Source organism: Lampetra planeri, chromosome 47, assembly GCF_965212315.1.
Source record: "Lampetra planeri chromosome 47, kcLamPlan1.2.h2, whole genome shotgun sequence".
Lineage (NCBI taxonomy): Eukaryota > Metazoa > Chordata > Hyperoartia > Petromyzontiformes > Petromyzontidae > Lampetra > Lampetra planeri.
In genome coordinates, this window is record NC_136153.1 from 8,233,510 (window position 1) to 8,249,502 (window position 15,993).

Consider the following 15,993-nt stretch of genomic DNA (forward strand, 5'->3'; position numbering starts at 1 on the left):
CTCGGCCGGGGGCGGCTGTTGTGACAAGCGTCGAGACGCTTGCGTGGTTCCCGGGCAGCCGTGCGTAACGGCACACCGACACACGGCACTTGTGGTAAATTTCCCGTGACGGCCGTGGGTTTTTTGGCAAGGGGGAGCCGTAACTCTTCAGAAAAGACACACCTCGCCATCCCAACCCCCCCCCCCATCCCGACCCCACACTGATCACGCTCGTTGCGTCACGACCGTGGAATAAAAGAAGGGGAAAAGGGCAGGGCAGGTCTCCCGTGTGTTGGCTTCCTTATCTCACGTTTACGAGTGAATGGGCAGCGGGGGTGGTGACGTGGCCCCAGCGGTGCGGAGCGTTTGCCGCTCGTTGCCGGAGGTTCGTGGTTTGGTTTGAAGCCAACGAGGCTTCACTGGTTATCTCCGCGGCGCGTATTGACCGTACAGAAATGCGCGCCGTGGACGTTCAAAATCCCCCCTGGTGTCATTGGAAAGGAGCGTAGGCCCATTGTGGTCGACATTTTTGCCAAGTTTTAAAAATGACACCGCAAATTCCTCGATTGGGATTGTGCACGGCAGCTTCGCTCCCCACTGGCAGCTCGCATGAATCGCATTCGCAGCGTGAAATCGGCCTGCACTCATCTCATGGCGGGACAAAGAGCCGAGTTGAGGGTACGCCGCCTACTGGATCATTCATAGCGGTGCCACGGTGGCGGGGATGTTAACCACCTCGCCTGGTATGCAGGGGCTCGTGGGTTCGATCCTGACCCTGACGCCTGCTGTATTTTTGCAGTTTGCGTGTCTTTCTCCCTGTGGATTTTTCTCCCGGTCCTCCGGTTTTTCCCTCTGCGTTTAGAATCAACATCACGCGTTTAAGAGTATTCGGCTGCTTTAAATAGTTTAAATAGTTTTAGTGTCAGTCTGGCTCGGTATCTTGCACGATTGATTGGAAGTGCTCTCAAGTCTTCTTCTTCCATATGGCTGATGTAGATGCAGAGCAACAACTACAATTTCACATCAAGGTGATCAAGCCAGGTAATCGCAGGTATCACTGTGATGTCTGCTTCGTATTTGTGGATCGGGCATTGCGTCGTTATATGTTGTACGGTTCGTTCTGGATGGCCACGGCCGCAAACTGGAGGGTTTTATATTTTTCATTTGTGCATCGGGTATTGGCATCTGCCATTTGGTATGTGCAGTGGATGTCGTTTAGGTTGGACCATGAGCTTCGCGGAAGATCAATCCCCGGCATCGCCTGCGTTCGGGTCTTTCACAATGAGTGCTTGAAGTGACTGCCGCTTCTCCCCTTCCCACCCACGCATGCACGCAGGACACATGATCCATCACGTGGCAATGGGTCAGAAGATCAAGCAGTGCGTCCAGCAGATCCCGACGCTGGCCCTAGAGGCCTCTATCCAGCCCATCACGCGCACCGTGCTACGCGTGCGTCTCTCCATCACGGCCGACTTCACCTGGTGCGACCAGGTGAGCTGCTACTCAAGGATATATTCGCAAGCGTTGTCCGACCATTCGTAGGCGTCAGGTATGCAACGATGCCTTGAAACACCGCGCCTCCGATTAGCACGGTTGGCTACGTACGGTGCGAAAGAAGTTCGAGATACATCCAACATGGATATGTCGCCACCACAATCGTACGTTAATGACTAAATCAAAACGTAACTGCTCGATTGTTGATGACGTGTTTGTTTATCTAAACCACGTCAAGGTTCACGGCTCTGTTGGCGAACCGTGGTGGATCTGGGTTGAGGACCCCACCAACGATCACATCTACCACTCAGAGAACTTCATGATCCTCAAGAAGCAGGTGAGGTGACATTCGCACTCGTCCTACCCTCGCGCCGCGTGGACACCCCACAGGCTTGGTGAGCCACTCGCATACTCGTAACCCGAGTGTCTAACTGACAGCGTATATCCAGAGTGTGTAATCGCCTTCATGTCCAGCTGAAACTGACATGTGGTACGGTGCTTCGTAGTCGGAGCGTCTAGATCAGAGCGGAAACCGACGACCCGCAACTTTAATTCGTGCGGCTCACAGCCACATGAGGCCTTGCACTTCCAAAAAAGCCTATATTTATTCGTCAACACGAGCATCTCGGCCTTGCTTTTCGGGCACTGGAGGGAAATATGTTTAACCGCCAACATTGCGTTCCTAATGTTGGTGCGCCCATCCACCGCTGTTGCTGCAGCGGCCGCTTGCTTCGACGGAAGGAATAATAATAATGCCAACTTGTACCGCTGCGCCGCCACTGCACGGCGTTCGCGCGCCGTTGAAGTGAGAGAGGGGACGCGCGGAACCACAGATGAGTGGGAAAGGAAGCCGGCCGGTGAGCCGGTGCCAAGTTCCTCACCCCAACATCTGCGGTCCCCTATAGATTAAGGTGTCATCGGCCAATTCGAAGCGACCGAGCGGGGTTTTAATGTGTTGCCCAACAAAGGTATTTAAAAATGTTAATATATTAGTAAGTAAGAAAGTTAGTCAGTTTTATATAGCGCCATTCACACAAGGCCTCGGAGCGCTTTCTGTTGAGCGTCTAGGTAACAGTCTGAATGTATAAATAATCATAGCCTACGTGTCTGCATCGTAGCCTGAGAGAAAACTCAATATTGCATGTGAATACGAGACGGGGTGGATCCTTGGTGAATAACAGTAACGAAGCAAAGAGCCCACACGCGGCACCGGAGCCCCAGGTTGCCTCGAGGAAAACGTGAATGTATGAGGCTGAGGGTTGTCACCGTGCATGTGAGGTTCTAAAAATGAGCTGTCGGTCATGTTGGGATACACACGGAGTTAAGCAAGACCTTACTTCGAAATGCACAACTTGTACAAATATATGAAATCTAAACACGTTTTCCAGCAGCAGTAGCAGCAGCGTTCACAGCATTCATAACCAGCAGTAGCATGCTGTTTAATTTCTGGTAACATCTGAAATGTATTAATGCAGAGTCAACTCTTGATTATGCGGGGTAATTAATGGGCAGGATTGTAGGCCGCATGGAATAAAAAAAAACATGGAAAATGAAAAACAGACGTTAAATTAAGATTTAAAAGAACCCCCATACTATTGTAATGAATACAGTGAATGTGTTGCATTTGTATTGCTTCAAAGCGCGCTAACCTGCTACGCCACCGCTCCACACGTAAAGCTCCACGCACGCACGCACTCTCACTCTGCAGAACGGGGGGAGGTACAAACAATCTCCGCACAGAAAGGCGCCCCAGTCGGCAATTGAACCCAGGCACTCGTTGCCGTGATGCGTAACCGTTACCACCACGCTGCCGCCGTTAAGATGAAGTCACCGTCGAGATCCTTGCGTCCTCCTCCCCTCCCACCGGCCTGTCAGGTGCTGTCCCAGGAGGCACAGTGCGTCACGTTCACTATCCCCATCTTCGAGCCGCTGCCCTCGCAGTACTACGTGCGCGCCGTGTCGGACCGCTGGCTGGGCTCGGAGGCCGTGTGCCCCATCAACTTCCAGCAGCTGATCCTGCCAGAGAGGCACCCGCCACACACTGGTACCGCCGCTGCTACTACTACTACGACTACTCTAAAGCGATAACAAAACTAAAACTATTATTATTTTACCAGGTAAAGGCCCCACTGAGCTATTTGGCTCTTTCTCAGAAGAGATACGGCCACAAGTGATAGCTCAACGAAGTTGTTTATCATCTGGAAATGTATAGCAGCCAAATACTGTAAATGCATGTTTCTGTATGTGGAGGGAAAAAAACCGGAGCACCCGGAGAAAAGTCCACACAACCATTGGGAGAGAGAACATGCAAGAAGAAGACTTGAGCACTGCCAATCAATAGTGCGAGATACCGAGCCAGACTGACTCTAAAACTATTTAAACTATGTAGAGCAGCCGAATGCTCTTGACCGCATGTTGATTCTAAATGCAGAGGGAAAAACCGGAGGGCCTGGAAAAAAATTCTCACGACCATGGGGAAAGAGACATGCAAACTCCAAATATACAGCAGCCAGGCGTCCGGGTTGGGATCGAGCCCACAACCTCCTGTATACCAGGCGAGGCAGATAACATCTCGCCACCGGGGTACCTACTCATCGATGAATGGATGAACCGAGCTGCTTGGTTTTTCAGGTCACGTCCTCCTTTGAGTTTCTATCAAGGCCCCCTCTCGCCGATGGCCAGCCCGGCATGGCTCTGGAGGTGCAGAAGCCAGGCCGTGCATGCAGCCGGTGTCGCTCAGGGATGAACGCGTCGAGACGCGTGTAGATGATGTGGTTGTCGCTGCGTTTGAGTTGTGCGCTCGATCGAGTCCCTGGCCCTGCTTGGCCCCGAGCTAGACTCGGCTCGACAAAGAGCTAGTGGGAAAGCGCCCATACCTTGATGGCCCCCACGCTGGCTGAGATCTGTGGAGCCATTGGAAAAGGCGTCAGAGTAGAAAACCTAACTTAAAACGAGGGGTTGTCCTAGCAAATGCAATGATCCATATTTAGTTTTTGGTGCGGCCACGTAGTAGTTTTATGCCAAAAGTCTTCTCATGAACCCTCCACCACCTGACCAAGGTTCATTACTTGATGAAGCTCAGAGCGGTCGGTGTAAAAAGCCAGGTCTCGATGTTAATTAAATTCTGTCACGAACAGCCTTTAAGGGACCAGCAAGGATCGTTCTCGATCAGAATTGGATCGGTCTTTTGTCAGGTGGCGTCGCGATAACGACGAGAGCTTTGCCCTGAGACCACCACCACACTGTGGCCTGACCGCGGCTCCCCGTGTGTGCTACCTTCCCCGCGTGCCCACTCCCCTGCAGAGCTGCTGGACCTGCAGCCGCTTCCCGTGAGCGCGCTAGGCGACACGCGGCTGGAGGCCCTCTACCGCTTCACGCACTTCAACCCCGTGCAGACGCAGATCTTCCACACGCTGTACCACGGGGACGGCAACGTTCTGCTGGGCGCACCCACAGGCTCCGGCAAGACCGTGGCGGCAGAGCTCGCCATCTTCCGCATCTTCAACGCTCACCCCGGAGCCAAGGTCCGGTCTCGGTCGCCGGCGTTTCGGTGTTTTGTTGCGATTGGTGTGGTCTATCCGCTGCTGGATGCAGGCCTCCTTAACACGTCACCGGCTTCCGCGCCTTTGAATGCTCGCCCCTGCGCACGTGTCTGGCAGGCGGTGTACATCGCTCCCCTAAAGGCCTTGGTGCGGGAGAGGATGGAGGACTGGAAGGTTCGACTGGAACAGAAGCTGGGAAAGAGGTGGTTCATCTCACATCTCACGCAGTACAAGGCCTTTTTCCCCACTTGATGGAACTGTGTGGTACCATGCCCAGTGCTGGCTTACGCAGTGCTTTGGCTTGTGGATAGTCCAGAGATCATGTAGATTAAGGAACAAATAAATAGATCGATAGAATGGATGGACGGGTGGGTGGGTAGGTGCCTGGGTTGTTAGGTGAGACAGCGGTTCAGTGGGTTCATAGGTGTATTAATCAGTAGGTCATTGGGTGATGGAAAGGTGGCTGCATCACAGCTCAAGCCTACAGCAACTGGTATCCCAAAGCAGTCTCCCACCTAAGTGATGGTAAGCAGGCTCAACCTTACTTAACTTCCGAGATTCTACACTAATCGGTCACGCACTCCATGGCATGACACAAATTGTGTAGTCACTGCGTGTGTGCTCAGCGGTAGTGTAGCGGTTAGCGCGCTGCGCTACGAACCTGGCGACCCGGGTTTGATTCCCGCTCACGGCCAACACCAGTGACGATTATCTAAACCGGTCCTGGGCCTCCCCTATGTCGACTCGGCCTCAAATGAGTACCTGGTGTGGTGTGTAAACTTCACCACTAGGGAGACAAATGCGGCTGGGCGTGGTCTTGGCCACCCATCCTCTCGTGTACCATTCTGGCCTTCATAGATGCTCGCTAACAGCACTTGCCCCAACAGTCTACTCGGGCTTTGATACCTGCTGACAGCCAACACCAGTGACAATTATCTGAACCGATCATGGGCATCGCCTATGTCGACTCAGCCTCAATTGAGTACTTGGTCCGGTGTGTAAACATCGCCACTGGGGGAAACATAGGCGGCCAGGTGCTGCTCGCTAACAGCCTCAGCAGTTCTGGTTAAGGCTATACGGGGGGGGGGATCTCTGTGTGTGTGTGCGCCGCTGCCAGGGTGGTGGAGCTCACGGGCGACGTGACCCCAGACGCCCGTGCCATCGCGAGCGCCGACCTGATCGTCACAACCCCCGAGAAGTGGGACGGCGTGAGCCGCAGCTGGCACAGCCGCTCCTACGTCAAGCAGGTGGCGCTGCTCGTTATCGACGAGATACACCTGCTGGGTAAGTGGCTCCATTGCCCTGAGTGTGCAGACGCGTGTGCGTGCGTGTGGGATTGAGTGTATAGATGTGTAGTGCAGCGGTTAGCGTACTGCTCGGCAAACCTGGCGGCCCGATTCCAGCTCACGGCCAAGACCAGTGAAGAATATCCGAATCCGTCCTGGGCGTCCCCTAGATCGACTCTGCCTCAAATGAGTACCTGGTGCAGTGCGTAAACATCGCTACTAGGGAGAGAGAAGTGGCCGGGCGGGCGTGGTGCTGGCCACCCACCCCCTCGTGTGCCGTACCGGACTTCATAGCACTTGGCCCAAAAGTTTGTTTGGGAGGATCTTTGTCATTGTATTGGTATTGCAGTGGTTCGCACAGCGTGCTACAATCCATGCCACCTGCGTTGCAGAGAGAATGTATGCGAGTGGTGGCATCATGGTTCACACACCGTGGCATTTGCTCAGGGGTCTTCACTGCGTCGTCTTGGGAAATCTACTTCTAGCTGAGCACCACCGGCAGGGAAGGGTAACGCCAAACACATGTTTGAGCAGCACGACAGGCTGACTTACATAAAATTAATATGCGAGTGAGTTAACGAGCGTTGCAAGCTGTGAGCTGGTGAGTAATTGGGTGCGTGAGTGATCGACGGGCGAGTGAGCGAGCTGCGAGTGAGCGAGTAAACGGTCTCCGTGCCATTGCAGGCGATGACCGAGGTCCGGTGCTGGAAGTGATCGTGTCTCGCACAAACTTCATCTCGTCGCACACGGAGAAGCCGGTGCGCGTGGTCGGGCTGTCCACGGCGCTCGCCAATGCCAGGGACCTCGCCGATTGGCTTGCCATCAAAGAGGTGATTCAAGTCACCTGTTGTATTTGTACATGTGCGTCCTCGTGTGTGTGCATGCTCGTGTGTATGCACACGTGTATGTGTGCTCGTGTTACTCACCGTGTGCGTGCGTGGTCCACACAGGTTGGCCTCTTCAACTTCCGTCCGTCTGTGCGTCCCGTGCCCCTTGAGGCTCACATTCACGGCTTCCCAGGGCAGCACTACTGCCCTCGCATGGCAACCATGAACAAGCCGACCTTCCAAGGTGCTGCCCCCGTGCACATCATTTCACTCACTCGACCGCTCGCTCAACCACATTCTCTCTCAATCTCTCACTCACTCAATCTAATACTCGCCCAATAATTTGCTGAAACCCCCGAACCACTCACTTTTACCGTCACTTTTACCACTGGCTTACTCAATATGAGTGTGGATATCTGTGTGTGTGCATCTATATATGTGTGCATCTATATGTGTGCGTGTGTGAATTTGTATGTATATGTAGATATGTGCGTGAGGTTTCATGGGTGCGAGTGTGTACATGAGTGTGCCTGTGTATATATGTGGAGAGCGGTAGTGCAGCGGTTAGCGCGCTGCGCTACGAACCCGGTGACCCAAGTTAAAACTCCTGCTCACAGCCAACATCAGTGGGCGATTATGAACCTATCCTAGGCCTCCCCTAGGTCGACTCGGCCTCAAATGAGATATTATTTGTGAGCTTAAATGGACGTGAACACACTAGCATGCACACACACACACTAATAAGTGATGTACGGCATACATTTATTTTACGTAGAAAAAATAGTGCTTTAAAAAAAAATATTCCTATCTCCGTCTTGCGGTACAACTGTTCATATTTGCACATAGCTATTGGTAATCTGTGTGGTACATTTCAGTGATTAATTTAGGATTTTTTTTTTTGTAGTTTTCGTGAAAATCTGTCGGTTTAGCCTTGGGTTATTGACAGACACGATATTTCTTGGGCACAGAATCGCTCGCCAAACAGCCGACTTGCACGTCGGCAAGATTACAGCCGTAAAATGTGTGGATTTATAGACACCGCCAACTCAGCGATTCATTTCCACAGCCGGTGGAGCTCACGAGCTCGCGGCAGCTTGCTTGCGGTTGGCGGTACGTACGTTGAAAGTTTCTTTAGAGATTGAATCATCATTGTGAAAATAATGACGCTCGCAAAAAAAAACGAAGCTATTTTTACTTTACCAGGTAAGGCATCTCTCTTTAAGAAGCGGATTTGCCACAAATGATAGCGCAACAAAGTCACTTATCATGTGGACATTTATGGGAACCAAATATTATAAACGCATGTTTCTACAAGTGGAGGAAAAAACTGGAGGACCCAGAGAATAATCCACACGACCACAGGGAGAAAATGCAAACTCCAAATATACAGCAGGCTTTAGGGTCGGGATCAAACCCACGACCTCCTGTAAACCAGGCGAGGTGGTTAACATCTCACCCACCATGGTGCCACATCCCTGGGACTTGCAGCTAAGCGCACCAACTCTCGCCCTTTCACCGTGTCAAACTTCCTGAGCCTTCGTGTGCTCATTTCACTCAGCCCCGGATGAAACTTTTTTGCTAAATAAATAACATACGCCCACACCCAAAAAACAACATCCCTTTTGTGTTCGAAACACAATTTGCAGCTACTGTGTATTATCGGGAGGCAGCATTTTTCTTCTCTTGTTGTGTATTGTGTGTGTGTGTGGCTTTTCCGCCCACTTAATGTCACGCTGCATTGGGTCAGTAGCATTTACCAGTCACCGGGTCTCCGCACAAATGCGCACGGACGTTATGATTAATGGGGTCATAATGTGGATATGGCTGCCACTGCTGTCTGTTGAGGGAGCTGCTGATTGAATGGAACGCGCTCTATTTAGCGCCAATTATTCTTCGCACGTGGATTGTAGAGGCTTGTTGAAGATTTGTTGAAATTTGCGTGCGAGCACTACTCCCGTCTTACCCCCTCGTAGCTTGCTGCTGCGTGGCGGCGTCTGAATGCGTCGTGGTGCTGTGTGTGGATTAATCCGCGTGTGTGGATTAACCCGCGTGTGTGTAGTCTGTGAATTCATCAGTTGGTAACATTGGAAGCGTTTGTCGAACCCTCGTAAGATCTCAACCAATGCATTCCGATGGGTTGATAAAATTTGGGACCACAATGTGGGAAACCAAGTGGATTTTCTATAAGACAAATTGGCTTTTGCCAGAAAGGACGTGGAATGTCCACCAGTCATGCAGAACTACATACGTGGTGGACGAAGCTGCTGCCCTTGTGGTTAACACGAGGCTGCTGTCTACGTGGATAACACGATTCTGCTGCCCACGTGGATAACACGATGCTGATGCCCACGTGGATAACACGAGGCTCCTGCTCACGTGGTTAACACGATGCTGCTGCTGCCCACGTGGATAACACGAGGCTGATGCCCACGTGGATAACACGAGGCTGATGCCCACGTGGATAACACGAGGCTCCTGCCCACGTGGTTAACACGAGGCTCCTGCCCACGTGGTTAACACGATGCTGATGCCCACGTGGTTAACACGATGCTGATGCCCACGTGGCTAACACGATGCTGCTGCTCGCGTCGATCGCTCGTCTCCGCGTCCACCTGACGTCCCCGCAGCGATCCGCACGCACTCCCCGGCCAAGCCCGTGCTCATCTTCGTGTCGTCTCGGAGGCAGACGCGTCTCACGGCCCTCGACCTCATCGCTTTCCTGGCCGGCGAGGACAATCCCAAGCAGTGGCTTCACACGGACGAGACCGAGGTGAACCCCACGAGTCGCCCCCCGCCCCGTGCATCGCGTGGGTTTTTTCCGAGCACTGCGGTTTCCGATCTACCAAACAGAGACGTCCCCCGCCCGCCCGCACCCCGTAGAGCTTGCTCATGTAAAGCGGTTCTGGTTCTCCGCCTTGATGTTGACGGTGAGTGGGAATCGAACTCAGCTGGCTCCGGTACAGAGTGCAGTGTGCCAACCACCACCCTCCATACACACAAAAAGACAAAGGTCCCACGTATAGCCTCAACAGACTGTTGGGGCAGGTGCTATTCGTGAGCACCATTGGAGGTTGGCACAGCATACAAGGGGGTTGGTGGCCAACACCATATCCATCTGCCTTTGTCTCCCCCATTGCTGATGTTTTACACCCCATACAAGGTACCTATTTAAGTCTCAGTCGTCCTTGGGGAAGCCCAGAACTGCTTCAGATATTCATCACTGTTACTGGTTGTGAACAGGAATCAAACCCCGGTCGCCAGGTTCGTAGTGCAATGCACTAACCACTGTGCCACCGCTGCTATCTGCCCCGCACACAAAGACCAAGACGAACAGCTCCACCAATCACCATACAGCCTAAAGGTGCAGCCCTACAATTGTTTTACTCACTTCCTCTGCTAGCGTTAGGCCCTCCTGCTGCTGGTCAACTAACCGTGGTGTACCCAGTCACACTGCTGGGTGGACAGGCTACAAGAGGGGGTGGGGGTTCATTCTAGATTTGAAGTTTTCATAACTGCAAGGATCCATACTCTTTGGTTCTTTTGGTAAAGTCACGTAATTGAAAAAATATAAATAAATACATTTAATCTCGACGTTTCGATTGCAACACAAGCAATCATCATCAGGTGTGACAACCACAGCAAGAAAATTTTTGCTGAAATTTTTACTGAAGTCAACATTTTCTTGCCGTGGTTGTCACACCTGATGATGATTGCTTGTGTTGCAATCGAAACGTCGTGATTTAATTAATTTATGTTTAATTTTTTCACCTACGTGACTTTATCGAAAGAACCAAAGAGTAGGGGATGGGGGTTTAAGGGAATCTCTCCAGCCTCAACGTTTTCATTCGTATAGCTGCAGCACGTTTGGTTTGGCGGTGCCCATGGGTGCTCTGGTGTCATGCGTCAACGAACCATGTGCTGTGAAACTCCCCATTATCAGCAAGGTGGCCGGGAGATGGCAGTGCAGCAAGTGGGTTTCTGACTGCATGGATGTGTTTTGTTTATGGAATCTCGGCGATTGCCGTGTGGTTTTTATCTAAGAATATATTTAAAAAAATCCACTTAAAAAATAATAATTTCAAATAGAAATGGCCAGCTATCCCCAATGCATCGCCATCCTGAAAAAGTCTTAACACTCAGTAAGCGTTTCTCGTATCAATAAATATCATCGTAAAGGGTCTCTTTTACATGCTGTCAGCCTAAAATAAACACGTGTATCATTGGCCCTGAATGTCAGCACGGGGAAGACAAAGGTGGCCGGGCGTGTCGTGCCGTGCCGGCCTTAATAGACGCTCGCTAACAGCACCTGCAAGGACAATGTAGAGGAAGGAAGATAGCTTTTGTGTTGTGTATGCGTCACGCACGTGCACGTGGGTGTGTCTGCGTGTAGGTGTGGGTGTGTGGGGGGGGATGTTGTGGTGGGAGCGGTGGTGGTCTCCGTGTGCGTGCGCGTTCCGAGCGAGCGGGAGCCCGCTCAGGTCATCGCGCGCATTGTCCGTGCGACAAACTCTTGCAAGTGTCCGCAGTCCAGCAGCACCTGGTCCAAGCGGTTAGCAAAACCCCTGGAGTGGACCGACGTGCTTTCTTACCAACTGGATTCTGGATCCGGCAAAATTCTCAAAACACAGTCACAATCGACAAGTGTCGGCGTGTCTCCACGGTAAATCAAGAGGTGGGGCGCCCCTCTCGAATGGAAGCTTTTTATCCGGTGATGGAAATTTGACGTTCCCATGACAGGGACTAGTATGTCCATAATACAACCCCAGGCGGATGATCGTGTCTTTTTTATTGACCCCAGATGGATGATGAGCTGCTGCAATCATTCCAATCCGTTTTTATTACTTGTAAAAAGTAAAAACAATTATCAAAAAACAATGATGCTCAGTGATAGTCCAGCATTAACTTCTGTTTTTATTTTACGAATGTCTTTAACAATAAAACACTGTGCTAGTTGTCCTGGAAAGTAAGGCAAAATTGGACACCGATCCCATATCAATACTGCAAATCGAAAAGTAATATGCGTAAACATGCCACTGTGCAGATTTGTGTTGCTTGTTAGAATCATCAAACCTCTCTATTCAATTCAGAAAGTGTGCCTGCTCAAAGGAGCGTGGGGCAACACTCATCTCCAATCGAGGCCAACACTCTACATTTCTCATTCATATAGCAGGACAACAAGAGTTGGCTTTGAGCAAAGTGATTCTATTTTTATTGACAGATGCCTGTGATCAGATCGCCCCGAACATGCCCGATCTCGTAAGCTCTCGGAAGCTAAGCAGGATCTGAGCCTGGATGGTGATTGGATGGGCGATCACCGTGCATAACACAGGTGCTATAGGCTGCTGTGGGACTGCGTCGTCAGCAGCAGGCAGTGCAGAACGATGAATTGTTATACTGAACTAAGCTCCCGTCGTCTGTGCTCACCGCCTTCACGAAAGCACAGAGTGGCGAAGTATGGTCAAGTAACCCCCATGACCCAAGTGGCATGGGGAGGAAGTGGGCCCTCATCCAGCAGTGCTTTTACGAAAGGGCTTCAAGTGCACGTGCTGTTGACAAGACCGTGAACAATTTGTGACAGCTCCTTGTTTGAACGGTGGTTAGAAAGGATGTCCCCCCCCACGTAGAGCATGCAGCATTAGTGTCCAGCAGATGGCGTAGGTGGTACATATTGTTTATATCATAAGGTTGGGGCTTACCAACTCGCATATTCATCTCTGTGTGATCCACCAATTCTACCTCCAAAACTGCTAAAAGACACTCGAGTAGATGATACGTGATGTAACGTTGAATAATATTTCCCTGGCCTGTTCCGTGCCAGCTTGTACTGCCGACGAAAACACCAACCTTGCCTTAACGAATCACATTGGAGCCTCCACATAAACTTGTATCTGCCCTTGACTGGCTTGAGCTACGCCTAGCACTCAGTCGGGAAAGTTATTTGTTCAAATCCTGGTCTCGGGTTGAACCCAGCTCATCCTCAGCGTCGTCATCCCTCAAACATGAATGAACTGGGTACTAACTGTGGGAAGCCAACCACCTAATGGGGGCTCTGCGTTAGAACTGTGATACTGCTGCACTGGCCCATGGCTGTCAATGGGAATGACTTTAATATTGGGGATGCACAAACATTGGGTGCCGCTTTAGCCTTACAACACCGTAGGGGTAGATGTTGTTAATGAGCACCTATTTAGGCCGGCTTTGTGCACAACGAGTTGGCGTGGCCAGCTTCATACACGCCTGGCCACCCTCACCTCCGAAGTAGTTCTGGTAGTTCATGCAATGCACAGAATTCTTATTTACATCTGAGCTGACCTAGTTGAGGGACAAGGACAGGTTTAGATACCGCTGCCGCTGCTGTCAAGCTTGGCCCGGGAAACAAACCTGTGTTTTAGGAGATTGCAGTGCAGTTTGCCGTCCCACAGCACCCACCATTCACCCACACACAGAGATCACAGGCACCCCGTATAGCCGTACAGATTGTTGTGGCAAGTGCTGTTAGCGAACGCCTATGAAGGCCCGAGCGGGTTGTGTGGACAGCATCACGCTCGGCTGCCCTTTGTCTTACACACGGGACACAATGCGTTGATGTAAGGCCGAGTCAACCCGGGGGAAGACGTACGACCGGTTTAGACACGCGGCACTGATGTTGGTCACGAGCGGGAATCCAACTCGGGTCTGCCGGTTAGGTCGTGCAGTGCCACTCACCGCTACACTACCGCTCGCCAGGCGCGCTGACCCAACAAAAACAACAACCGCCATTCGCCACTAAGTGACGGTGACGTCACCACCGCGCTTGTACCAGGCTATGTGCACTTTGAGGCCTTTTAAAGTGTCGAATGCCCGCTGGCAGGAGGTCACGGGACAGACCCAGGTGCCATGGGTTGACTGACAGATGACTGGCCGATGCACCACCTGTGCCTCCTACTATGCCAACTTGCTGTTGGTATAGTAGGGGGCACACCCTCACCACGCGCGCGCGTACCCCGTACACAAACTCGCAAACTGCCCTTGTTTTTCCGCAGAACACGACGTAAAAAAAAATAGACGCATTTTTTTGTTTCCCTTCCCCCCCCGCACCACTCTGAAACCCTCACAAAAAAAACACAGCTGCAATCGTCACGCAAAACTTGCATTTGCCGAGCGAAACGCACGTAACATATATGGAGTCCCTTGAGAAGTATATTCCAGGCCGAGGTGATCCTTTTCGACCTCTGGCCCCTGAACTGTCCGCGACCTCTGCTGTGTGTGCGAGTGTGCGTGTCTGTTTGTGTAGCTGATTAGCGAGACCCGGGAACGGGAGCGCCCCCCTCCCGACCACCTCCGCCACCCACCCCTTCCCCCCACACATTCGCTCGTTTCCCAGTTATCCTGGGAAAAGCTTGTTTACATATCTTTTTCCACCGCCAAGCTCCAAGCCAAGACCGCCCCCACCCGCCCCCCCCCACCTCTCTCACTTGAAAACAAACCAGCCAAGGCAGTCTGTTTGTCATGCCCGCTTTCCTCGCAGACTTAACGTTTTAATTTGGGTGGGTGGGTGGGCGGCAACGTAATTAACATCACAAGCCGGGCCAGCGCTCCCAAAGTATTGCGATTTTTTTTGTCCTTTTCTTTTGCTTGCAATTATTTTCCGTTTGTAGCTTTTATATCGGCGGTTATGTCATGAAAAGTCGACGTTTCTACCCAGAATTCTCACAGCGAGCAGGGGCGACAAACTCCGCGTGTCCCCCGAGAAGAGCCGAGGAAGTAGACTTTGCGTAACCACTTTCTAAGGTCACGTCCTCGTGTTGATGAATGCGCATTTTCCGTGATATGTCACTCGTAACAGTAATATGCTGATGTTTTTTCTGTAGCCGACGATGGGAAAACGGCAAATTAAAAGTGACAACTCGGATATGATGAGCGGGGTGTTTTTTTTAGGACGGTCATTGGTGACGACAGCTTTATGATTTAGCTGTTAAGTTTAATTCGTTCCGGGCGGGGTGAATGCAGTTGTGCATTTGAGCCGGTTTGGGGAGTTTATCTTCAGTACTCTATCAATTCCCTCCGTTTTTTCACCCCCCTTGAACGCTTGCTTTATTCAGTGCAATTTTTTTGTCAGCACTTCCCCACTACGGTCTGAAAGAGTGTTCTGCACAAGTCTTTTATGTCCGTCTGTACGCCTGTAACACGGAGGGGTGGAAGGGGGGGGTTGGAACCCTCCTAAGAATGATCCAGTGTGGACCAGCCCCCTCCCCCCCGGTAGAAAGTTATGCTGTTATTTACCACAATTAAATTCAACAAAATTAAACGCATTGTTTGGTCATGCTGCTGCGTTGGCAGTGGTGCACAAGCACAATTAACAACAACAATGAAAACTAAAACTAAACGCGTTTGTCGGTAACAAGAAAAAGCACGCAACGGGCTACGGTTTTTGGGGTGAAGGTCATTCCTCATTCACGTGCTCTGGAAAATGGCCGTGAAATTTATAAATTTACCAAAAAGTTTGTTAACAACCAAAACGGAGTGTGAAGGGATTGTTATTTCTGAACATTAATTTTTTTACCCCAAGGGCTACTTGTCGGCTTTAAATACTTTGCAAATTAAATACCCCCAAATAAAACCAACCGCGTGTTGCAAAGCGTTACATGATCCATGCGCGTGCGTGATTTTTCTTTCCTGGATTGCGCTCGTGTTGCTTCTGGCAAGGCTCTGCTTGCGGAAGCCATGTTCAGTCTGAAAACGGCAACATTGGTTGTCCCCTTTTAACGGAAGGCATAAACCCATCAGGTGGAACAGATCTTATCTCATAGATACACACCTACGGTCGTGTCGCCCGGTACTGTTGGACACAAACGCTTCCTTAATGAGATAACAAAAACGTTTAAA

The 15,993-nt window shown here is 51.2% G+C and overlaps 1 protein-coding gene across 2 annotated transcripts in view; it reads left to right on the forward strand.

The window, feature by feature from the left end:
- Positions 1–15,993, forward strand: part of ASCC3 (activating signal cointegrator 1 complex subunit 3) — a 108,419-nt gene that overhangs the window by 39,015 nt on the left and 53,411 nt on the right. For both annotated transcript variants that reach the window (XM_078615590.1, XM_078615591.1), the window contains exons 23-31: positions 1,316–1,470; positions 1,712–1,810; positions 3,349–3,517; positions 4,777–4,997; positions 5,133–5,218; positions 6,133–6,299; positions 6,986–7,131; positions 7,252–7,372; positions 9,756–9,898. In XM_078615590.1, the coding sequence (XP_078471716.1) occupies positions 1,316–1,470; positions 1,712–1,810; positions 3,349–3,517; positions 4,777–4,997; positions 5,133–5,218; positions 6,133–6,299; positions 6,986–7,131; positions 7,252–7,372; positions 9,756–9,898 (1,307 nt within the window). The remainder of the gene's footprint in view (positions 1–1,315; positions 1,471–1,711; positions 1,811–3,348; positions 3,518–4,776; positions 4,998–5,132; positions 5,219–6,132; positions 6,300–6,985; positions 7,132–7,251; positions 7,373–9,755; positions 9,899–15,993) is intronic.